At 39.4% G+C, this 25,230-nt stretch overlaps 1 protein-coding gene across 2 annotated transcripts in view; it reads right to left on the reverse strand.

Annotated features, from left to right (window-relative positions):
- Positions 1 to 25,230, reverse strand: part of APP (amyloid beta precursor protein) — a 275,180-nt gene that overhangs the window by 152,488 nt on the left and 97,462 nt on the right. For both annotated transcript variants that reach the window (XM_082654428.1, XM_082654427.1), the window contains exons 4-5: positions 8,926 to 9,038; positions 6,653 to 6,846 (exon numbers count right to left, since the gene is read on the reverse strand). In XM_082654428.1, the coding sequence (XP_082510554.1) occupies positions 6,653 to 6,846; positions 8,926 to 9,038 (307 nt within the window). The remainder of the gene's footprint in view (positions 1 to 6,652; positions 6,847 to 8,925; positions 9,039 to 25,230) is intronic.

Below are 25,230 nucleotides of genomic sequence, written 5' to 3' on the forward strand. Positions count from 1 at the left end.
ACCAAGCACCTACCCAATCGCAGGTACCACGATGCAGAAATTCACAATGGATGACCGATGACTGTGAAGGGGTCATTTGAGGAGCATGAAGGAGAGTGATGCTAAGAGCCAAGGAGAATGGAGTTGGCTTGGATCAATTGCTATATGGAAGGTGATAGGTCATCAAATAGTGATAATTCGGTGTATCTAGTAACATTAAGATCCCAGCTGATGTTACAGCATGAATAAGAAATGGAATTAACTGGTGGGGTTATATGACATGATACATCAACTTTAGAAAACTAAGAAGCAGTTAAAGGGAGAAATTAATTTTTCCCAAATATGGAGGACTGATGAAAATATCTTTAGAAAATGTGAAGGCTATCAATAAGTCCAGGATATTCAAATGAATATGTAAAAATGGTTATCCATTGGGTCCATCCTGGTCAGAAAGAACCAAAAAAAGAAAGAGGATAATGGACTAAAAGCCTGAATTGGGGAGGTGATTATTATGAGGGAAGGGTGAAATCAGTAGGACATAATTAGTGTTGTAGGTCTAAGATCAGAAGATCATATTTAGAGAGTACTGTTGAATCTGGAAACCCTATAGGTGCAGCATTTCTTAGTGATGACAGAGTTCAAGGGATGACTGTGTTGCAGACAGCAGAAATGGCACATAAATGAAGGTGACTAGGAAAAGCCAGCTACATTTCAACTGAATGTCAATTTGAACAGTGATATAACTGAAAACAGAAATAGGCAAGGTGACCATATGACCTGGTTTTGTCTAAGTCCTTTAGTTAAGACTGTGGTCCTAGTGTCAAATTTGGTTTGAATAATAAATTGTGTAGTTGCCCGAATAATAGGTAATGCAATAAATTAAAAGAAAAAGAAGCGTTAAAGAACAGTATAATAGTGCCCTACAGTTTGGTGATTGTAACAAAGAAGGCATATAGTAGTCACATAACCAGAGAGATGGGTATAAAAGAAGGTACAGTTACTGACTGGCGGTAATAAATAAATGAGGGACTTGAGGCCAGAATGGGAAGCCCTGTGGGTCTCTTACCAGGAATGGTGAGACGGGGTGTAGGAAAAGAAAGGGCCACGGAGAACTATTTCATAAGATATGATGTTAGTAATGCTTTCAATTAGGTCAGTAAGTTGGAAGAAGTGTAGGAGGAAAAGATCAAAACACATTGAAATCTATTCCCAATAAAAAGTAGGTTTTAAAAGACACAAAAGATATGTTAATTGCGGAGGAGGGCCTGACAAAAGGCTGTCACTCTCAGGTAAAGCACAAATACCCATTTTTAATTATAAAAGTCCCTCGTATATAAATCATCATGAATGGCGGGTCACTAGCCTTGATACAGGGTTACAAGTACACAGCTAGCTCCATATGATTTTAACAGCAGTCATGGAGCTTTCTTGGTTTACTCACCATTATTTGGGTTGTTTACTAAGTACAGAGTCAATTCAGTAACAAGTGATCAAGTATCCAACAGACCGGAATAAAGAAAATGGTTGAACAACCTCAAATTTCCTTTTTAATACTGATTGCACTGGCATCATATAGTAAGAGCCCCGGTGACAAGACAAGAACCATTTCAAGAAGTCACCCTTAAACTTTCAAATCCAGATATGACTGAGGAATAATATGAAAAAGCTATAAAAATAATAAGAAGTAAGCAACTCCAACTTTTAGACAAAGTGGCAATTAAACTCAAACCAATGGACATTTCTACACCTGGCACATGGAACACAGGTGAGGGGACCAGCCATGGACCAGAAAGCAATGCTCAGAAGATTTCCCACTGGCCAGTCCTACTCTCACTGATGTTTCCTGCCACGGGAGAAGAAGAATTTATACTATTTAACTTTCATCTCTTAGAAACATAAAGAAATATTGTAAGCATTCAGTTAACTTATGCCTTATTTCTTTCTCCCGATCTTTAGAATTTGTTTAGCTTTATGCTTGATACATTAAACTCAATTTTTCTAAACCGCGTAAAGAGGAAACACAAAAGAGCTTAACAAACAAGACAGTCATGATAAAACTGGGCAAGAGCCACCAGAGAAGCCTGCATTATTAACTGATAAATGAAAACTAGGGTACCTCAGTGTACATAGATTCTTATATATTTGTAAAACAGATTGTACTTCTGTAAAATTACTTTTAAAATTCTACAAAATGTTATTAAAAAATCTGTGCCTGACTATATAAAAATCAGAAAACTTTATATTAATTATTATAAGTCTTAAGTTCATATTTAATGTTTTATTTGGAAATCTGTAACACTAGGGAATATCTGAGAAAATACTGAAGGAAAAAGTGAAGTGATATGTCATCATCACCTTTGGGAGATGAGATAGGATGAAACTGATGGCTGAACCAGATGGCCTTTCTAACCAAAAGTTGCTGATTTTATAATTTTATGATCTGACTATAAATGTTTGCCTTTAATTAAAAAAAGAGTCTATAAGTTATGGGATTAAGATTCCAAAGAAAAAAAGATGAAAATATATTTCTTAAAAATCACAAAACCAGACAAAGAACTTTTTTTTTTAACATCTTTAATGGAATATAATTGCTTTACAATGGTGTGATAGTTTCTGCTTTATAACAAAGTGAATCAGCTATATACATACATATATCCCCATATCTCCTCCCTCTTGTGTCTACCTCCCAACCCTTGTATCCCATCCCTCTAGGTGGACACAAAGCACCTGTGCTATGTGGCTGCTTCCCACTAGCTATCTATTTTATATTTGGTTGTGTATATATGTCCATGCCACTCTGTCACTTCATCCCAGATTAACTTTCCCCCTCCCCGTGTCCTCAAGTGAATTCTCTACATCTGCGTCTTTATTCCTGTCCTGTCCCTAGGTTCTTCAGAACCATTTTTTTTTTTTTTTAGATTCCATATATATTTGTGTGGGCATATGGTATTTGTTTTTCTCTTTCTGACTTACTTCACTCTGTATGACAGACTCTAGGTCCATCCACCTCACTACAAATAACTCAATTTAGTTTCCTTTTATGGCTGACTAATATTCCATTGTATATATGTGCCACATCTTCTTTATCGATTCATCTGTCAATGGACAGTTAGGTTGCTTCCATGCCCTGGCTATTGTAAATAGAGCTGCAATGAATGCTGTGGTACATGACTTTCTGAATTATGGTTTTCTCAGGGTATATGACCAGTAGTGGGATTCCTGGGTTGTATGGTAATTCTGTTTCTAGTTCTTCTGCTGAAAGATCAGCTGCTAACCTTATGGGGATTATCTTATATGTTATTTGTTGCCTTTCCCTTGCTGCTTTTAATATTTTTTCTTTGTAGTTAATTTTTGATAGTTTGATTAATATGTGTCTTGGTGTGTTTCTCCTGGGATTTATCCTGTGTGGTACTCTTTGCACTTCCTGCACTTGATCATATTAGAGAAGTTTTCTACTATAATCTCTTCAAGTATTTTCTCAGTCCCTTTCTTTTTCTCTTCTTCTTCTGGGACACCTATAATTTGAATGTTGGTGCATTTAATGTTGTCCCAGAGGTCTCTGAGACTGTCCTCAACTCTTTTCATTCTTTTTTCTTTATTCTGCTCTGCAGTAGTTATTTCCACTGTTTTATCTCCAGGTCACCTATCCATTTTCTGTCTCAGTTATCCTGCTACTGATTGCTTCTAGAGAATTTTTCATTTCATTTATTGGGCTGTTCATGATTGTTTGTTTACTCTTTAGTTCTTCTAGGTCCTTGTTAAACGTTTCTTGTATTTTCTCCATTCTATTTCCAAGATTTTGGATCATATTTACTACCATTACTCTGAATTCTTTTTCAGGTAGGCTGCCTATTTCCTCTTCATTTTTTGGTCTTATAGGTTTTTACCTTGCTCCTTCATCTGCTGTGTATTTCTCAGTCTTCTCATTTCGCTTAACTTACTGTGTTCGGGGTCTCCTTTTTGCAGGCTACAGGTTCGTAGTTCACGTTGGTTTTGGTGTCTGTCCTCAGTGTGTAAGGCTGATTCATTGGGTTGTGTTGTTTTTCTGGTGGAGGGGACTGGTGCCTGTGTTCTGGTGGATGAGGCTGCATAGTGTCTTTCTGGCAGGCAGAATGGCTTCCGGTGGTATGTTTTGGGGTGTCTGTGACCTTATTATGATTTTACGCAGCCTCTCTCTGGGTGGGGTTGTGTTCTGTCTTGCTAGTTGTTTGCCATATGATGTTGAGCACTGTAGCTTGCTGGTCAGTGAGTGGAGCTGGGTCTTAGCATTGAGATGGAGATCTCTGAGAGAGGTTTCATTGTATGATATTATGTGCAGCCAATTATGTGCAGCCGGGAGGTCTCTGGTGGACCAATGTCAGGAACTTGCCTCTCCCACCTTAGAGGCTCAGGCCTGACACCCAGCCAGAGCACCAAGACCCTGTCAGTCACACGGCTCAGAAGAAAAGGGAGAGAAAAGAATAAAGAAAGAAAGAAAAAAGTAAAATAAAGTAAATAAGGTTTTTAAAATAAAAAAATATATATATTAAAGATTAAAAAAACAGGTAAGAAAGAAGAGAGCAACCAAACTAAGAAACAAATCCACCAATGATAACAAGGGCTAAAAACTATACTTAAAAAAAAAAAGAAAAGAAAATGGACAGACAGAATCCTAGAACAAATGGTAAAAGCAAAGCTGTACAGACAAAAATCATACAAAAAAGCATACACATACACGCTTGCAAAAAGAGAAAAAGAAAAAACATATATATATATATATTATATATATATATATATATATAAAATAAAAAGGAAGCGGGCAACCAAATCAATAGACAAATCTACCAATGATAATAAGCTCTAAATACTAAACTAAGATAAACATAAAACCAGAAACAAATTAGATGCAGAAAGTAGATCCCATTTATAGTTGCTCCCAAAGTCCACTGCCTCAGTTTTGGGATGATTCGTTGTCTATTCAGGTATTCCACAGATGCAGGTACATCAAGTTGATTGTGGAGATTTAATCCACTGCTCCTGAGGCTGCTGGGAGAGATTTCCCTTTCTCTTCTTTGTTCGCACAGCTCCTGGGGTTCAGCTTTGGATTTGGCCCTGCCTCTGAGTGTAGGTCACCTGAGGGTGTCTGTTCTCCGCCCAGACAGGGTGGGGTTACAGGAGCAGCTGATTAGTGGGTCTGGCTCACTCAGGCCAGGGGGAAGGAGGGGTACAGAATGCGGGGTGAGCCTGCAGTGGCAGAGGCTGACATGACGTTGCACCAGCCTGAGGTGCGCCGTGTGTTCTTCCAGGGAAGTTGTCCCTGGATCATGGGACTCTGGCAGTGGCGGGCTGCACAGGCTCCCGGGAGGGGAGGTGAGGAGAGTGACCTGTGCTCGCACACAGGCTTCTTGGTGGCTGTAGCAGCAGCCTTAGCATCTCATGCCCGTTTCTGTGGTCCGCGCTGATAGCTGCGGCTCGCACCCGTCTGTGGAGCTCGTTTAGGCAGTGCTCTGAGTCCCCTCTCCTCGCGCACCCCGAAACAATGGTCTCTTGCCTCTTAGGTATTTCCAGACTTTTTCCTGGGCTCCCTCCCGGCTAGCTGTGGCGCACTATGCCCCTGCAGGCTGTGTTCACGCAGCCAACCCCAGTCCTCTCCCTGGGATCTGACCTCCGAAGCCCGAGCCTCAGCTCCCAGCTCCCACCTGCCCAGGCGCCTGGGCAGACAAGCGTCTCTGGCTGGTGAGTGCTTGTTGGCACCAATCCTCTGTGCAGGAATCTCTCTGCTTTGCCCCTGCACCCCTGTTTTTGTGCTCTCCTCCATGGCTCCGAAGCTTCTCCCCCACCCACCCCCCATCTCCGCCAATGAAGGGGCTTCCTAGTGTGTGGAAACGTTTCCTCCTTCACAGCTCCCTCCCTGAGCTGCAGGTCCTGTCCCTATTCTTTTGTCTCTGTTTTTAATTTTTTCTTTTGCCCTACCCAGGTATGTGGGGAGTTTCTTGCCTTTTGGGAGGTCTGAGGTCTTCTGCCAGCATTCAGTAGGTGTTCTCTAGGAGTTGTTCCACATGTAGATGTATTTCTGATGTATTTGTGGGGCAGAAGGTGATCTCCACGTCTTACTCCTCCGTCATCTTGAAGGTCCCTCCCAGTTAAAGAACTTTAGCAAATGTTTAAGTTTGTCTCTGAGTTCATTTATATAGGAAAAGATGACAAAACACAAAAACCCCAGAAAAACAAAAAACAAAAACCCACAATAACAGAAACAAAACCAAACCTTTCTTAACAAAAATTCAGTTTTAGCTAATGAGTGATGAAATGATTCCTAAATCCCCCCTGCAAATTTCTAAATTACAGACCAAAACAAAATGCCATGTCGTGCACCCAGATCTCAATTCTCTGTAGTACTACCAGTGACCTATTATAACATCAGTAGAATTTTGATCCCAACTCTTGAGAGTACAATAAAATAGTTAAAATTAACTCAGTGATGGCTGATCAATTATACTAAAATTAAATGGTAGGCCATAACCAGAACAGAACCTCATGGTTAGATTTTTTTTCCATAAAAACAAAATCTGATAGGAGTGGGCAGAGATTATTTAAATGAGAAACAGAAAGATAGATAGATTTATAGAAGAAATAAAACTATGTGCTAGATGTTCTGGCACCTACAAAAGACCAAACATAAAGGCCACCTTACCTCCCATCTGCATAGTCTGTATCTGCTCCACCCCACCAGACATCCGAGTCATCCTCCTCTGCGTCTGCTGAGTCAATATTGTCACTTTCGTCGGCCAGTGGGCAACAAACAAACTCCACCCCTCTGAACTTGTCAATTCCACAGGGCAGCAGCATGCCATAGTCATGCAAGTTGGTACTCTTCTCACTACAGGTCTACAAAAGGTAAGGAGAAAACGGTGAGAGTACTGGAATAGATGTGCTTCATTGTAGGAAAATCTCAATCATAACAACACACAGGCCCAGTGTATCAAGAACCAATTTCACAATGGAAAGAATCATTTGCTTTTCGAGGGGATTTACAACAGAGTTTCTTTAGCACAGGCTTTTTTGGTACCCTTAATTTTTAACTTTGTTACTTATTTAATAAGGGTACGTTGTTATACTATAGAAATTAATTAAAAAATAGAATAGAAACTAATTGGGAGCTAAGATGTAGAAGAGGCTGCATTGTGAATAGTTATCAGAGAATCAGTGCTTTCTGGCTTCATTAGCATATCAGGAAGTAGTGACAGTTTCACGTATATCCCCCCAACCCACTTCTACCTCCCTTATGTATGGAAGCCTCTCTCACTCAGACCTATCGCATTCTAGAAATTCTAACTGTCTTGGCTCACTTCCAAAATAACAATCCTGGGAAGAGAAGAAATTATCCTCTGCTATGAATCAGAACTTAAAGTCAATAGAGATTTCTCCTTCAATATCCTTTTGCTTTCCTGGGATTTGCTAAATTCCCACACATTTAGATTAACATAAAGCTTTGAAAGCATCCAGCGGTGACAGATGATAATTCAACACACATAGGTAAACAATGAAATTTTACGAGTGTATTTTGACCTCATAGGAATTAGAGTCATTTTGTTTCTTAGCAACAACAACAACAAATTTTTTAACTCAAGAAGAAATGAAAAATGACGTTATCAGATGGGTACTGGGCTTTAAATTACTTAGTTTGTTTTCTTAATATCTGCTCTTAAACATTTTTATATAAAGACAAGGTCACTTGCCAGCAAATTAAAACATATTATTTTAAAAAAGGCAAAATTAATGCTGAATCTTAAGTGGTGTTTTCTGCCTAATAGCGTTAAGGCTATGATGCAATGTTTAAATGAAGGTAGATCAGGGTTTTTCAACCTCAGTATCATTGACATTTTGGACCAGATCATTCTTCAGGGCAAGGGGAGAGGAAAAGCTGTCCTGTTCACTGAAGAATGTTTAGCAAAAGCTCTGGCCTCTGGCCACCAATGCCAGTAGTACCACCCCTTAAGCCAATAATGACTCCAGACAATGGCTCATGTTTCTGGGAAGGGATGTGGAGTAAAACTGACCCCATTTGAGAATCACTGAGCTAGATAAAGTAGGCTAATTCTAGGAGACTGATCGCATTACAAAAAAACTATACAAATTTACTAGAAAAACCTCATAATATATCAAAGGGACAAAGTAGTTTTGAAGGTAGTAATATCAAAAAGTGACATTTGGGGAATCCCCTGGCGGTCCAGTGGTTAGGACTCTGCGCTTCCACTGCTGAGGGCCCGGGTTTGATTCCTGGTGGGGGAACTAAAATCCCACCAGCCATGTGGCACGGCCCCCCCTCAAAAAAGGTGACAGTTTTATGCTAACTTTTTTATGTCTCTTATCAGCTTTGCCAAAAGCAGGGGTTAGCAAAGCTTAGAATTGGTGACATAGACTCATCTACTATGGATCAATGAAGGTGGTGGCACGGCATACGGTGAACACAAAATTGGGTGGCACAACTTAGAAACTGAGCTTTCTAACTGTAGCTTTCAGGTTGGTACAGGACAAGCTATTGTTCTCCCACTGTATTCCCGAACAGATAATAGAGAAAAAGGTTAAATCCTGAAAACTTGGTATATGACAAAAGAAAACAAGAGATAAATTAAAAAGAAATTTTAAAGGTATGTTTGAAGGTTTATAGGGAGTATAAAATTGTAGTTTCTAAATTATAAAACATGGCATAGACATAACAAATCTAACTAAATATAAAATACTCATGGATGGTTTTTTAAATAATAATAACTTATTTATCAACACAGCTGTTGCCTCAAGATATCCTCTTAAAATATTTATGAAGTCTTTTATTTTTAACAATAATAATTTTAAAAACATATTTATCAACACAGCTGTTGCCTTCAAATACCCTCTAAAATGTCACTGCCCATAGTTCCTAGGAAGTCTTCACTTTAAAAGTAGAAAGAATGAATGGGTGGGTACCTCTTTGGCAACGGTGTGCCAGTGAAGGTGGGTTTCACAAACATCCATCCTCTCCTGGTGTAAGAATTTGCACTTGTCGGGAACGAGGAGAGCATCGCTTACAAACTCACCAACTGCAAGAAAGGAAAACAGCTTCATGTCATCCCGTCTGCATCCCAAGGGCCTTATCCCAGTGACAGTAACAAGGAAAGATGGGCTGAAAGAACTTCAGAGAGGTTATACAGCTTTTAGAATGGTGAAGTAATCAATCCAGGAAAGACTAGTACCTTTAGAATGTTGAGTCCTGCTTCCTTAAACAGCCAAGTTCCTTGCCACATTACCTTGATGGTTAAAATACTTCCTACATGTCTTAAGTGAAACTTTAACTTAACTAGTATGAATCTCTGACTGCAAATTAATCATATAAAAAATTGCCATTCAATTGCGACAAGGATTAAAAAATGACAGATTGACACTGCCTAGGCAATCACTGGGAAGAATCAAAATAGATGATTGTCCACTCCTCTTTCTTGGACATTTTAATCTCTTTGTAAGCTAATAGAAAATTTAGCATTTTTCTACTTCCTAAACAAACAAAATCTATATATACACATATGTGTATTATTATTATTTTAATATATGCTTAGTGTTTTTATTTTATTTTATTTTTTGATCATCAAGAAATTTAATTAAAGTAATGGTTACTTTTCAAGTGTATGGAATCACAGAGGAAAACAGAGAAATTCAACTAGATCCATAAAATTTTACTTCTTAAAAAAATATCTAGGGCTTCCCTGGTGGCGTAGTGGTCGAGGGTCCGCCTGCCGATGCAGGGGACACGGGTTCGTGCCCCGGTCCGGGAAGATCCCACATGCCGCAGAGCGGCTGGGCCCGTGAGCCATGGCCACTGAGCCTGCGCGTCCGGAGCCTGTGCTCCGCAACGGGAGAGGACACAACAGTGAGAGGCTCGCATACCGCAAAAAAAAAAAAAAAAAAAAAAAAAAAAAATATATATATATATATATATATACACACACACATATATATATCTGAAGCAAATATACATATGTGTATTATATGTTTATATACAATACACATATATACACAGAGAGTTTAATTCAATTAAATTATGAAAACTCCTTAGACTTTTGCTATATATATTTTTAAAATTGTATATCATGCAAACTATTTTTAGCATTGCTGGTACTTCAGATATAAAGATATTATTGATACATAAAGTCCTATAAGAATTCACATTCTCATAAGGGTGAAAGTTGGATAATTACAACATAATGTATAAGCTGTGGGCTTAATTTTTTTTTTTTCTTTTTTGCGGTACGCGGGCCTCTCACTGCTGTGGCCTCTCCCGTTGCGGAGCACAGGCTCCGGACGCGCAGGCTCAGCAGCCATGGCTCACGGGCCCAGCCGCTCTGCGGCATGTGGGATCTTCCCGGACCGGGGCACGAACCCGTGTCCCCTGCATCGGCAGGCGGACTCTCAACCACTGTGCCACCAGGGAAGCGCTGTGGGCTTAATTTTTATTTGCTTTGTTCACTACAGTATCCCCAGCTTTCAGCATAGATTCTGAACACAGTAGGCAATAAATGTCTTGATGAATGAAGAAATTAAACGCTGTAATAGAGATAAAGTGATGGGCCAACATAGTGAACATATCTGTTTGGGTGTGCTGGGAAAGACCTCAAAATAGAAATAACATTAGAGATGAGTCTAAATGGATGAGCAGGAGTGTGACATGTAGGAAATGAATGGGAAGTTGCAAGATGTAAGGACAGTATCTATCTTGTTTAACGTCCTATTCCCAATCCATGGTCCAGTGTTGGCAAACATGACCATATTGGATGGATGGATGGTTGGAAGGATGGCAAAAGGAAACTTTCTGTGCTAAGAAAGAATAAGGGACAAAGCATATCTGTAGAAGACACAGAAGTTCACTGTGGCTGGAACACATGGTAAGTGGGAAAAAATGTCCAGAAATAAATAAGACTGGAGAAATATGGTGGACTCCAGTTTTAGAGTCTAAGGTTTTACATGCCATTTTGGACGCAACTTCGGCCAAAGGCTATTTTAAACAAGAATAATGTGCTCAAGTTTGATTTTCAGGTAAACTCTTTAATCAAGTGAAGGATGGACTAGCGTTTTGAGACCATGAAAGCAGGGAGACCACTGAGTAAGGTACTGCAATCCTTCAAGCAAGACATGCGAGAAGAGATTTAAAGCAACGACTACAAATGAGCAAGGAATACAAGTTGTCCACATATCAGAAAGACAAGAACAATATTTTTACTTTCATAGTCCATTACCTGAAATTTTCTGAAATGCTACATAAAGAGATAAATGTCCTAAGAAGGGGAAGAAAAAAACTTTTCACTCCCATTATATAAAAGGGGCTTGTGGGACCTTAGTCCCGACCAGGGATTGAACCCGGGCCCTTGGCAGTGAAAGTGCAGAGCCCTAACCACTGGACCACTGAGGAATTCCCTAAAAGTGTTCTTTAAAACTCTCTTTCTGGGCTTCCCTGGTGGCGCAGTGGTTGAGAGTCCGCCTGCCGATGCAGGGGACACGGGTTCGTGCCCCGGTCCGGGTGGATCCCACATGCCGCGGAGCGGCTGGGCCCGTGGGACATGGCCGCTGGGCCTGCGTGTCCGAATCCTGTGCTCCGCAACGGGAGAGGTCACAACAGTGAGAGGCCCGTGTACAGCAAAAAAAAAAAAAACGGAAAAAAACCTCTTTCTATAAAGGTGCTTAAATTTTAGTCTGTTTCTAGCTGAAACATGCACGTCTCATGATATTTACGTATTTAGTTTAATAAATAAAATTTAGATAAAATCTAAGCAAATCACAGGGGACAAACAGTGTCATCTTGTCATTCCTCAAATCTTTGAAACAATCGGTGGTGCCCACAGCATTGTATTGTGAGTCACAGAGAATGCAAGAATTAATGAGACACGTTGCTCCCAAGGGCTGTGTGCAGTTGGTACTTGGTGAGAAAGGAACCCTTGAGTCCATGGAGTAGCTAGTTCTCCATATGCATCACTGCATCTCAGCTCCACAACAGCTGTGTGATGGATCTCTTATAATATAAATCTCATTTCCCAGAAACATGTCTAAGGCCGCCTACCTTCAGGAGATTATAACCTAGCCCCAGAGATAAACATTAAGATATAAACTATAAGGAAAGAAATGACATAATGCAAGTGATGTCACATTTTTCTTTTGCTTTTACATAGAATACTGTAAAACAAAAGAACAAATAAGACAAACAAACAAAACAAACTAAAACCAGATGAGTTGGGAGAATGGAAAAAAAATCCTCATCCAAAACCAATATACCTTTCTCCAAGTGGACTCTTCATGGTTTCTCAGGGCAGGCAATCAACCATAGCAAGAATACTTTATATCTGAGGCATCCCAATTTTCAAGGCCACAGGAGGCCAGAAGTGACCAGTGGCCTGAAGATGCTTGCCTGATTTATTAGCTCTGGTCTGTCAAGCCATACTGCCATATCTACAAATGTCCGAAATAGTAAGCAATGTTTTTCTATTTTACAAGTAGTTATCGGGAAAGATTCAATGTCTGGCCCAAAGCTATTAAATCAGTTTATGAGACAATCAGGAGAAGATATCAGATACTCCCAACTTTGTCCTGAAATAGTTCTTGTGGCATAAACTGGGTAATAGCTGCCAGACAACAGTGTCTTGTTTTACTTGACCTTAGGCCAGTCTGCTGAGGAGTAGATTTTAATGCAAAGTCAAAGTCACTGAAAGATAGTTACCCTGGTAAAATCTAATGTTCATCAAAAGGACATGTACAGCATTAATTTATAAAAGGATATTTGATTTTTTTTTTAATTCGGAAAATGACACTTCATTTCGTCGTGTAAAGATGCTCTTAGGTTTCTAATATTGCACAGAAGCCAAGAAATGTATGTCCCTCAAATGAGATTGTTTTTTTAAAGGACTAATACTGGTTATTTAATAGGCCCTCGGGACTAATGGCAAAATAGAAAACTCATTGTACTCTAACATCAAAATAAAATTCAGCAAAGACTGGATTTTACAACCTTGCTTATATTACTTTCAAAACTGATGAAACATACTAGAATGTTACACATCAGAAATTTTAAAGTAATTAAACCAAAAAAATCTGTTAAAATTTTTTTAATAAGGAATTAAAGAGAAGTAGTAAAAATACAACAAGTCCTTTTTCAGAAACGGGTTTAGTTTAACATGGTTTACGTTTCCTCTCTTTTTAATTCTAAAAGCATTATTCTTAAAAACCTATGATATGACAGAGGATTATGTGGGAACTCTCTGTACTTTCCACTCAATTTTGCTGTGAACCTAAAATTGCTCTAAAAAATAGTTGTTTAATTTAAAAAAATCTGATAGTATATATACCTGGAGTTTCCATATAGAACCATGCACACTTTAATTTTTTTAAAACAAACCTTCTGTTTATTTGGTTTGATCCTCAGGTAAAAAAAAAATTAACAGAATTCAAGTGAAAGAGACCAAAATAAATTAAGTATCATAATAAGATAATTAAGTATCATAATGTTTCAGCTAATGCTGAACTTTAGGAATTTGGCACCATTTAATCCTAGTGGTTCAATTCAGTGTACACTGTGCATATTTACTGATAATCATACAACCTGGTTTCTTGTTTTAAAAATTCACAATTTATATTACACACACTGCAATTGAAAGGGAATTTTCACAGCTAAGGAACAAAATCTGTGCTTGGCTTCTTAGCTAAAAAGTCTTGGCAAGGTAAACAATAATGCCAAATTCAGCTGAGACTCTGCAGGCATCAATCCACTGGCTCTTTGGTGGTCTTTGAGAGGATTGGCTTACTTAAATTACCTCATTTTGCAGATGGGAGGGAAATAATCCAGGTCAAGTGGCCTGCCCACAGAGCCAGCTGGCGGTGGAACTGGCCTGAAAATCTGAATCTCTGGTCTCTCCATCCAAGTGTGGTAACTCAACTTGCTGCCATTTAAAGTCCGCTCGAAATGGGTTACTTGGCTAATTCCCTTTGGCTTTTATAAAAGTAGATTCACTTTTGTACTACAAAATACTTCAGTGTTGTGATCTACAATGTGGTCAGTTTGACAATAAAACTGGATTTAAATTAGCTAGCAAGTCACGTGAAACAGCTGAAAATGCATTCTACTGCACAGAATAGAGCACAGGATAAACACAGAAGAGAATGCATGACAAACAGTGGCTTAAAAACACGATGGGAGGGCTTCCCTGGTGGCGCCGTGGTTGAGAGTCCACTTGCTGATGCAGGGGACACGGGTTCGTGCCCCGGTCCGGGAAGATCCCACATGCCGCAGAGCGGCTGTGCCCATGAGCCATGGCCGCTGAGCCTGCACGTCTGGAGTCTGTGCTCCGCAATGGGAGAGGCCACAACAGTGAGAGCCCCGCGTATCGCAAACAAAACAGAACAAAACAAAAAAATCACGATGGGATTATTTCTCTGCAATAAGAAGTCTGGTATTGAGGCTGAAGCTACTGCAGATGTTCAATGCTGCCCTCAGGGACTAGGTTATTCCTATCTTTCTGCACTGCTGTCCTTAGCATGTTGGCATTTGTCATGATGTCTTATGGTCACAGAATCTTAAGACTTCATATCCAAGTTTCAGACAGGAACAGGAAGAAAAGGCCAAGGGATGAAGGTTTTTGGGTATGTTTTTTTCCCTATGAAAGCTTTGCTGTCTTACATGGGAGGAACACCCTCCCCAGTACCCACATCCTATATACCATAGCTATGTTATCTGGCACACTAAGCTGCAAGGGAATCTGCAAAAAGTATTTCTGGCTGAGCACACTGTCACCGTGAATTAAAAAAATCTGGAATTCTGTTCGAAAAGAAGAATTGGAAATGAATATTAAACAGGCAAGTACTATGAAATTTGAAGATAGGAATGTATTTTTCAATCTCTTTATGTTCCTTTTCAAGAGACAGATGATTCCAGGAAGAAAATAGAATAGAGCGAAAGTATTACAACTAAAACCAAAGAGACTGTGAATCCATGGCACAGGGAGGGAGAAAAGGGGGGAAAGGATATCAGAGGAAAGAACAGAATTTCTCAAAACTGAGGCTGCTAAGTTTTTGAGAGTCAGAGTGGGATTGAACAGATTGATTAAAAAAGATTCCAGAACCACACATATGTTCTTCAAGACACAGAAAGCTCAGATGAATAAACTGTGTTTCCATGAATTCACAAAGACTAAAATGGTGTTGGCTAGAAACATCTGAAGTTTTGTATTTTGGCCCAAGGTGTAACCTCTCTTCCTTGTCTCTCAAGAGTTAAGGGAAAGGGGGCGGAAGAACATTCTAGCAATGGAATTCCTGAAAAATGGCAAAGACTCAGTTTCCTTCCTTGTGCTATACTCTTCTATGAGAGATGAGATGTGGCCCAGACCTGGCTCTCGAAGGTAAGATTCAATAGTTCCAGTAATTCTGGACCCTGTGCCCACCACTGGCCTAAATGCTTCCTGGACATCATCTCACATCACACTCAGAACCACACACCAAAGCAGCTATAATGATCTCACTTTATAAGAGAAGAAGGTGAGACTAAGATGTTACATAATCAGCCCAGCTCACACATGTGGTAAATGGTGGAGTTGGGAGTATGAGTTAATATTCATAAAGCACTCAACTCAGTGCCCACAACAAAGGTGCTCAATAAATTATTTTATTAGTATTATTACTAATACTTTTTCCCCAGTATGTCATCGACCACTAAGTCTTCTCATATTAATACTAATTATAGTTACTTAGAACAGTAACAGCTACTGAAGGCAATAGGGTTTTATTTTCATTACACCATCTCCACCAAGTTATAGTTCTATAGATAAATGGTATTACATTTGAGTATTGCTTATGATGTGAGAGGAAAAAACAGTGGTCATTAGGGTGGGGTGGAATCCCTAGGACAGGAGAAGTAGGGAATCCGAGTGATCAGTGCTTTCGCCTTTCGCACAGGACTCGCGAGCCCTGGCTGTGGGGTTTTTCCTGAATCCCCTCCGTTGCTCACTGTCCTTCATTCACTAACTCTCCACTGCATACCTTCTATTTTTCCTTAGTGCTGGGAATACAGCAGTCGACTAAAGAGATGAAACTAAATGGGATTCTGGTGGGAAAGATAAAGCAAAAAAGTAAAAGAGAATGTCAGATGGTAATGAATATTATGGAGATAAGGCACATGAAGGGATAGAGGCTTTGGTGGATGAGGGGGTAAAATTTTAAACAGTGTTCAGGGAAAGCCTCACTAAAAATAGGACATGTGAGTGAAGACCTGAGGAAGTGAGGTAACAAACCAACCAGATCTCGGAGGGAGGGACAAGTGCAAAGGACCTGAGGCAGGAGCCTGCCTGGTGGGTTTACAGAATAGCAAGGGGACCAGTGTCGTCACAGATGAATGACAGACAGGAGGTCACTGAGTGGGAGCAGACTGCACGGGGCCTTAAACATTGCCCACACTCTGGCCAGCACCCTGAGGGGCACTGGAAGACTCTGGCGTGGTTTTCTAATCGACTTATTCTTGCCCAAGCGGGCAAGATTAGAAGGAGGAAGACCAGGTAGTGAGCTGTGGCAGTGATCCAGTTGGGAGATGACAATGGCTTGGACCAGGATGATGGCAGTAGAGATGGTGGGCAGTGGTAAGAGTCTGCATACAGTGTGAAGATAGAATCTAAAGGATTAACTGAGGGGCATAAGAGAAAAAGTGTCAAGGATCTAACTGGTTCCATTCCAGGAGCTAGAAGATGCTTTATACTGAAGACGGCAGAAAACGATTGGGCAAGACTCTCCTAATCTTTCCCAGGGCATGTGCAGATGAGTAGAACATTCCAGATTCATGTACTTAGTAACCTACACTACTGCATCCATGCACATCAAAGTGGGAACTGTAAACAAGCATTCACTCAGGTGCTTTTTAATTTTACCATGTCAGACTCTTCCTCTGCTAACATTTTTATTGAATTTGCTCATTACATATTGATATTTTGTAACTTTCACATGTTAACAAATAGGCTGGGACATTTTTCTGGAAGGTATTTGTGTTCAAGAGATGGAAAGAATTGTTACAGAAGCACCCAAAATACCTTTCAACAAACTTTTCATGTGATAGAACTGTTATGGTCTTTGCTTCAGAGAACGGGTAGTTACTGGGTTCTCAAAGAGGACATGGGACAAGGGTGAATTACCCATTTGAAAAGATACATGCACCCCAAAGTTCACAGCAGCACTATTTACAATAGCCAAGACATGGAAGCAACCTAAATGTCCATCAACAAATGAATGGATAAAGAAGATGTGGTATGTGTGTATATATATATATATATATTATGGAATATTACTCAACCATAAAAAAGAAGGAAATAATGCCATTTGCAGCAACATGGATGGACCTAGAGATTATCAGACTAAGTGAAATAAGCCAGACAGAGAAAGACGAACACCATATGATATCACTTATATGTGGAATCTAAAAATATATATATACAAATGAACTTATTTGCAAAACAGAAATATACCCACAGACATAGAAAACAAACTTATGGTTACCAAAGGGGAAAGATGGGGGGGATAAATTAGGAGGTTGGTATTAACATATACACACTACTATATATGAAATAGATAACAACAAGGACCTACTGTATAGCACAGGGAACTGTACTCAATATTTTGTAATACCCTATAAGGGAAAAGATCTGAAAAAGAATACATATATATGTATATACATATATATATATACACACACACACATATGTATAACTGAATCATTGTGCTGTACACCTGAAACTAACATTGTAAATCAACTATACTTCAATTAAAAAAACAACAGGGGCTTCCCTGGTGGCGCAGTGGTTGAGAGTCTGCCTGCTAATGCAGGGGACACAGGTTCGTGCCCCGGTCCAGGAAGATCCCACATGCCGCGTAGCGGCTAGGCCCGTGAGCCATGGTCCCTGAGCCTGCGTGTCCGGAGCCTGTGCACCGCAACGGGAGAGGCCACAACAGTGAGAGGCCCGCGTACCACAAAAACAAACAAACAAACAGAACAACAACAAAAACCGTGACTGTTGCTATCACCAACATTTCACAGTAACTATCACCAGATAGCAGTGAGAACTGACAGATGGCAGTCTTCAGATCAGAACTGTTTGCCAGATGGCAGAAATTACATGAATCAAGATAAGAAAAAGGCAAAAGAAGTGAAAACTAAAAGTTTCCCCTAAATTCTCTCTCTAATTTTTTCAAGTGAATGGAGCCCAGTCTCACGTACATACACAAATGGCAGCTTGTACTAGATAGAAATAGTCTTTTACCCAGGCTCTGAATAACACTGGTCTTAAGATGATGAAAACAGTGCAAAGGACATATGTTAAAAAGACAAGAATAAAATAAACGTTTGTTAGCAATTTTGCAGCTTTTTAAAAGCCTCACAAAGGTATGAGCTAACAACTCTGATACTGTTCAGCAAGTGCACAATTGAACAATTGTGTAACTAGAAGGTGGATGGTGGGACCAGGTTTCCCACTGTTGGAGTGAGAATTTACAGATGAGCAAGGGGAGGAGGAAGAAGGATCCGTGTAATAACAGATTAGAGCTGGAGACATAAGGATGAACTGATATTTAGCTTAATATAGATACAAATGGTTAGCTATAGAAATATTCATACAAGGAGGACTATACACAAATATAACGCCTCACTCTGTCATTTGAGAGGACTTAAAAGCAAAGATGTTCCAGTAGCAATGAGCACATCTGACGCCCAGATCTCAGTTTTTAATATTATTCTCCAATAAAAGGAACCAGAGCTCCTTAGAGGAATAATGGATTCTAGGATTGGGGCATAAAATACAGAAGATAAGTTGGAGCATCCTGTGGAGAAAAAAATAAAAGAGGGTATTTCAAATAAGCACAGGAGGGCTTCCCTGGTGGCGCAGTGGTTGAGATGCAGGGGACATGGGTTCGTGCCCCGGTCCGGGAGGATCCACGTGCCGCGGAGTGGCTGGGCCCGTGAGCCATGGCCACCGAGCCTGGGTGTCCGCAGCCTTTGCTCCGCAGCGGGAGAGGCCACAACGGTGAGAGGCCTGCGTACCGCAAAAAAAAATAAAATAAAAGCACAGGAGCTAAATGAATGAGCTCCCAAAGGCCAAAACTGGAACAATTTGAGTAATAATATATATATATATAATTAATAAAGTAGTGTTAGATTATAACACAAAATATAAAATATTTATTTATGAGTCAAAATAACTGAATAAATAAATGGGTGGAAAGAGGCAAATTCTGCCCGTGCAGAATTCCAAATCATCTATGCCCTTGAGGAGGTGAGGCATAATGGTCTTAATTGTGGGTGTGCCTAGTGATTTCCTTTTGAAGAGTTCAATACACAATGGGGAGAAAAGAGCATCTTTATAGTGAAGAAACCTGACAACCACTACCCCAGCCATGCGATCAAAGTCAACAACAGTTACGTATCATGTTGATAATAGATGCCCTTGATGTGATATGATGAAAAGGGCACTTTACCTCTGTAGTCTTTCTTCCAAAAACCCATAACCCCAGCCTAAGCAATGAGAAAATTGCAACAGAGGGACATCTAACAAAATACCTGACCAGTACTCCTCAAAACTGCCAAGGTCATCAAAAAGGAAGCTATGAGAAACTGTCATGGCCAAGAAGGGGCTGAGAAGACCTGGCAAGTAAATGTCATGCAGTGTTCTGGATGGGATCTTGGAACAGAGAAAGGACTTTAGGTAAAAACTAAGGACATAAATAAGGTATGAATAAAGGACAGACTTTATTAATAATAATGTATCAAAATTGGTTCATTAACTGTAACTAATGTACCATATTAATGTAAGATGTTAATATTAGGGGAAACTGGGCAAGGTGGTGTATGGGAACTCTCTGGGCTATCCTGTCAATTTTTTTGTCAATCTAAAACTTAAAGTAATGCCTACTTAAAAATATTTGAAGCTTCCACAACAAATTTTAATAAGGACATACCTATTTACATCTATATCAACATTGTGGCCTTCAAAAACTGTCCATGAAATTACTGTCAACTGAAAAGAACTTGTGTTAAAAAAGATCTTTACTAACTTGGGTTTTTCGTCTATGTCATCTAAAATAACTAGACAAAGCTTAGTTTTAGATTTTCTTAGCAAATCTCTTTTTCAATAATTTGTGTAACGTGTGGCATTTAAATTCTTTTAAAAATTTCATAATATTCACACATATATCAATAATAAAGAAAATTCTTTGCTTTTCAAGTTTAACCTTGTCTTAGAAATGTAAAAGTCACTGATCACAGAATTCAATTCCTCTTTACAGATTAGGAAACTTAGGCCTGATCTGGTTTCTGTCTAGTTAATAACAGAACCAGGTTCAACTTTGGGCCCTAAATCTATTGGAATGCTCACTATTTCAGCAAAGTGTTACAGTATTCCACAAATTCTTTTTCTGGTTTTGTTTTTAAATTTTATTGAAGTATAGTTGATTTACAATACTGTATAAGTTCAGGTGAACAGCACAGCAATTCAGATATATAGATTCTTTTTCAGACTTTTCCCTTATAGGTTATTACATAATATTGAGTATAGTTCCCTGAGCTATACACTAGGTCCTTGTTGGTTATCTATGTTATACAAAGTCATGTGTATATGTTAATCCCAGCCTCCTAATTTATCCCTCCCCCACTCCTTTCCCCTTTGGTATCCATAAGTTTGTTTTCTGTGTCTGTGAGTCTCTTTCTGTTTTGGAAATAAGTTCATTTGTGTCTTTTTTTTGGATTCCACATATAAGTGATATCATATGATATTTGTCTTTCTCTGTCTGATTTACTTCACTTAGTATGATAATCTCTAGGTCCATCCACGTTGCTGCAGATGACAATATTCCACAAATTCTGAATCATGCCTTCCTCACCAAACCACCCAAGATTAGTTAAGTTACATGTGTTTTTTCTGTTACCCCTTTTTTATTGCTTTATTACTCATATTCTTGATTTTTATTAATAATGGGCCTTTTTATTACTTATATTTGTAATTATCCCAACACCAGTTAAAAGATGGAATTATGAGAATAATGGTTGTTAAATCTTTCCAGGTCCGGGGTTCTCAAACTTTAACGTGCTTCAGAGTCACCTTGGGATGCTTGACCAGACAGTAGTAGATCCATCCCCTTCTGGTCCCAAGACCTGGACCTGATCTGGGATGGGTGTGAAAACATACCTCCTCAGAAGGATTCAGATTCAGGTGGTTCATGGACCACACTTTGAGAAATGATGTTTGGAACAGCATTTCTCAAGCTTTAACGTGTACCTGAATCACCTGGGGATCTTGTTAAAATGCAGTTTCTGATTGGAAAAGTCTAGGGTGGGACTGATTCTGCTTTTCTAACAAGCTCCCAAGTGACTGGATTCAGCTGTTCCTTCGGGTAGCAAGGGTGTCCTTAAGATAATCCATTATAACTCATTAAGTGTTTTTTTTTTTTTAAGTTACAGGTTATTGCATTATGAAACACTTTTTAGAATGGCTTTTCTTTTTCTTTTTAATAGTGGTAAAATACACATAACATACAATTTACCATCTTAACCATTTTTAAGTGTACAGTTCAGCAGCGTTAAGTACATTCACACTGTTGTGAAACCAATCTCCAGAACTCTTTTCATCTTGCAAAACTGAAACTCTGTACCCATTAAACAAGTCCCCATTTCCCTCTCCCCCAATCCCCTGGCAACCACCATTCTACAATACTTTCTGTCTTTATGAATTTGACTATTCTAGGTACCTCATATGAGTGGAATCATACTGTATTTGCCTTTTTGTGACTGGCTTGGTCTGTCCCTATTTTGAAAAAAATAATCAAACCTTCTATACCTTCCTTCCATAAGCCTGTGTTCTGTCCCATAGATTGGTGACATTGGCACCATCTTAAGAATTGAGCACATTTTCACACATCCCTAAGAGCCAAGTCTCTCCTGTTTTGTCTTTTGTTTCTTTAATCCCAGAAGTTATCACAAAATAGGGTAGAAAGTGTTCTAGATTTGAGGCAGAGGGGAGGAAACTAACTACACAGTGACTCAGGGGATGGAATGATTTCCGTACGTGAAAAGGTGAGGCGAACAAAGCCTCCCGGCCAAAGATGCTCAAATAGGATGAGGAACAATAATAAAAATTAAAACCCAACATGATTTGGTTGAACTTTAATGGATCATCTCTATTACCACTGAGTAGTTCTGAATACCCGTCTGTACTCAGTTCCATGAAGGATACAAAAGAACTGAGACATAATCCTGCACCAGAAGAGCTTTGAGCAGCCCTGTCCAATGGAAATGTAATGTGGGCCATATATGAGGTTTTAAATTTCTAGTAGCCACATTACAAAAGTAAAAAGAAATGGGTAAAATTAATTTTATAATATACTTTCTTTAACCCAGTATACCCTAGATTTTATCGTTTCAACATGCAATCAATGTAAAAAATTATTACTAAGACAGTCTACATTCTTTTTTTTTTTTTTTACCCCTCAGACTAACTCTCTGATAGCTGATGTGTATATTCCACTTATAGCACACACCACTTTGGACTAGAACATTCCAAGTGCTCAATAGCCTCGTGTGGCTAGTGGTCAGTACTAGCTTAGCTTCAAATTTTAAAGATCACGAATATCTTTCAAAGAGTGATTGATGAGTTGAACGTGGACAGGTTGAGGTTAGGAGGGAAACTGAATCTAAGGATACGTGTCTAAACAGAAATAAACGTAAGACTGAATACACTGAGAAGACTATATACCCAGTTCTATATGCCATCACAACACCATATATTTAATCACTGAAAGGGATATTCAATTTGTTACTACTGTTTACCCTATTTACCAGCAAAATGCCCTTTTCCCCTCATTTCTCTTTTTGCACTTCTCATATTATAATTTGTACTCATGAACATGCGATTAATTCACATATGGAAATTTAAATAAGGTTTCCTTTACACCTACTCATTTTTAGCCTAGTTCAGCCTTCTATATTTTGAGAGATGAGATGAAAAGCTGATATTATAGAGATATCCTGCTAAATTCTCTTTTTCATCTCTTGAAAACGCAAGTATCCTCACTGGCTGCTTTCTCCTAACATTTTCTTGCTTTCTGACATTAAAAAAATTCATAGCCTGATGGGTTTTAAAGATGCAATTAATTGGGGTTATGTATGGGGGCTTTTAAAAAGCCACGTAATTGCCAACAAAATACCAATCAGGGTGATGCATGGTGAGGCAAAAGAACCACCAGCTATTACCCAAACCTTAAATTATACAGAGATGTTTTGTCCACATACCTTACTCAGAAACCCATGTATGAGGCAGGCTATAATCAAAAACAGGAAGAGGTGCTTTCACAGATAAGCTTCTCAACAGAGTTGTGGACTGTCACTTTCAAGCCCCAGACTTGCTCTTTCCAACCCATCACCAACAATCTTGGGCAAGTCTTCTTTCAAGGTTAGCAGCAACAAATGCATTAGTCTCTTCTCAGCCCTCAAATCAGCTGTCTGCTCTCTATCATATCACCTTCTTCCTTAAATTCTGTCTTCTCTAGGAACATTTGCCCTCCCGTTCTCTATCTTAAGCTAGTCATCCTTTCCCTCTCATTGACTCCGCTTTGCGTTAACTCTGATTATAAAGTAAGACTCTGTCCTCAACCCTCTGCTAGTACTTTCTCACTCCTTAGTCATGCCTAAGGATTCAACAGCCTCTACTCTCAGTGTTGACCTTTCAGTCAACATTTCCATTCCCTCGCTGGACACTCACATGGAGAGCATTGCTTTTAGCAATCATATTAGAATCAAGTACCAACTGACCATCAACTCTTGGAACCGTACCCAAAGAACAATAAGCAATTCCTCACTGGGTCAAAAATCTATCTTATATGGAAGCAATATAAGGGAATAAAAGCAACATTCAACTTTTTTTTTCACATACAATTCAATTTATTTGCTGTTTTACAACTTATAATTCCAAAGGCTTTACAATAATACATTTTCTTAACTTGTTTATTGGTAAAATAACTTTAGCAGTTCCAATCAAGAGGGAGATCACACATTCTAACCCATCATAACCATGAAATATTTAGCTCTTCCTTGTAGCTGGAGCTCAGCAATTTGTTTCCTCTATATCTGCTGCATATTTCCTAAACTTTATAGCATCTTCCTTGAATCCCTGTTACTTTGCAAGGTACCTTGGTTTTTGATCTCTCACAGTTATATTCCATTCATTCATGAGAGGCTCTCTTGAACTCCAATCCCTCCTGCTCAGCCATGGTATGTTCCTTTCAGAGCCTGCTGTGAGGGGTTGGGGAGGGAGAGAGCTCTCAGGTGGCACCCTGATTATCATACCAGCCTTGAGATAAAACCTTCCTTTGGAAGATGTCAGAGGGCCCTGTGGGCTAACTTCTTTAAGGAGACAGTCTACCTCATACATTCTAACTACTTCCTCTTCCAACTCAAGAGCCTTCTGAATCCTCAGGAAGCACAATGCTCAAGCCAGCGTTTTTCCTCAACTAAGAGACTGTCTTAACGTTTGAGAAGCTACTCAGGTCTTCCAGCTTCCTGCTTTCACAGTCTTCTTAATCTCTGCACACTTTTTGAAGTTCTCATTATACACTTCATCAATCTCCTCACTTGTGATTACTTCTTCTTTTGTTTTTTCCCATGATCCTTTTATTTTGCAGTAAGGAGAGGACGCTCCACCCATGGAGGGCATCTGCCCAGGAGGTTTCTAGAGCTGTGCATTGTTGGTACCACCAGCTCCTGTCACACTGGGTGGTCTTATCCACTTTGTTGATCTGGGCCAGCCGGGTAGGGGAGGGAACACACCCCTCAGAGTAGCTAATACTCTCTACTACTTCATCTTCATCCAGGTTCCTACCCTCCACTGACATCTGCTCTGCTCCCTTTCTACTGCTTTCTGGTGAAGGTTTGGGGGCATTTCTCAGACTGTGCATCATACCACAACATTCAACATTTTGAGGGAGCCCCAAATGGGGGCTGAAGAAATTCTACTTGGTTGTAAAATCCAGGTCCCCTATCCCACTAAGCTATGCTTCTATTTTCTCCAGGAATATTTATCACCGATTTGTGTCCCTAACCCCACGGGCTGTACCTCTACTCCACTCAAACTATCCATATTTCAGCAGATGGAGCTCAGATCATATCAGATGTAAAAATGTTCTGAAATTCTGAACTCCAGTAAACCATTCTCTGAGTGAAAAAAATATATATATCCTTCTAGT

The sequence above is a fragment of the Grampus griseus genome (genome assembly GCF_964374135.1).
Source record: "Grampus griseus genome assembly, chromosome: 5".
Taxonomy (NCBI): Eukaryota; Metazoa; Chordata; class Mammalia; order Artiodactyla; family Delphinidae; genus Grampus; species Grampus griseus.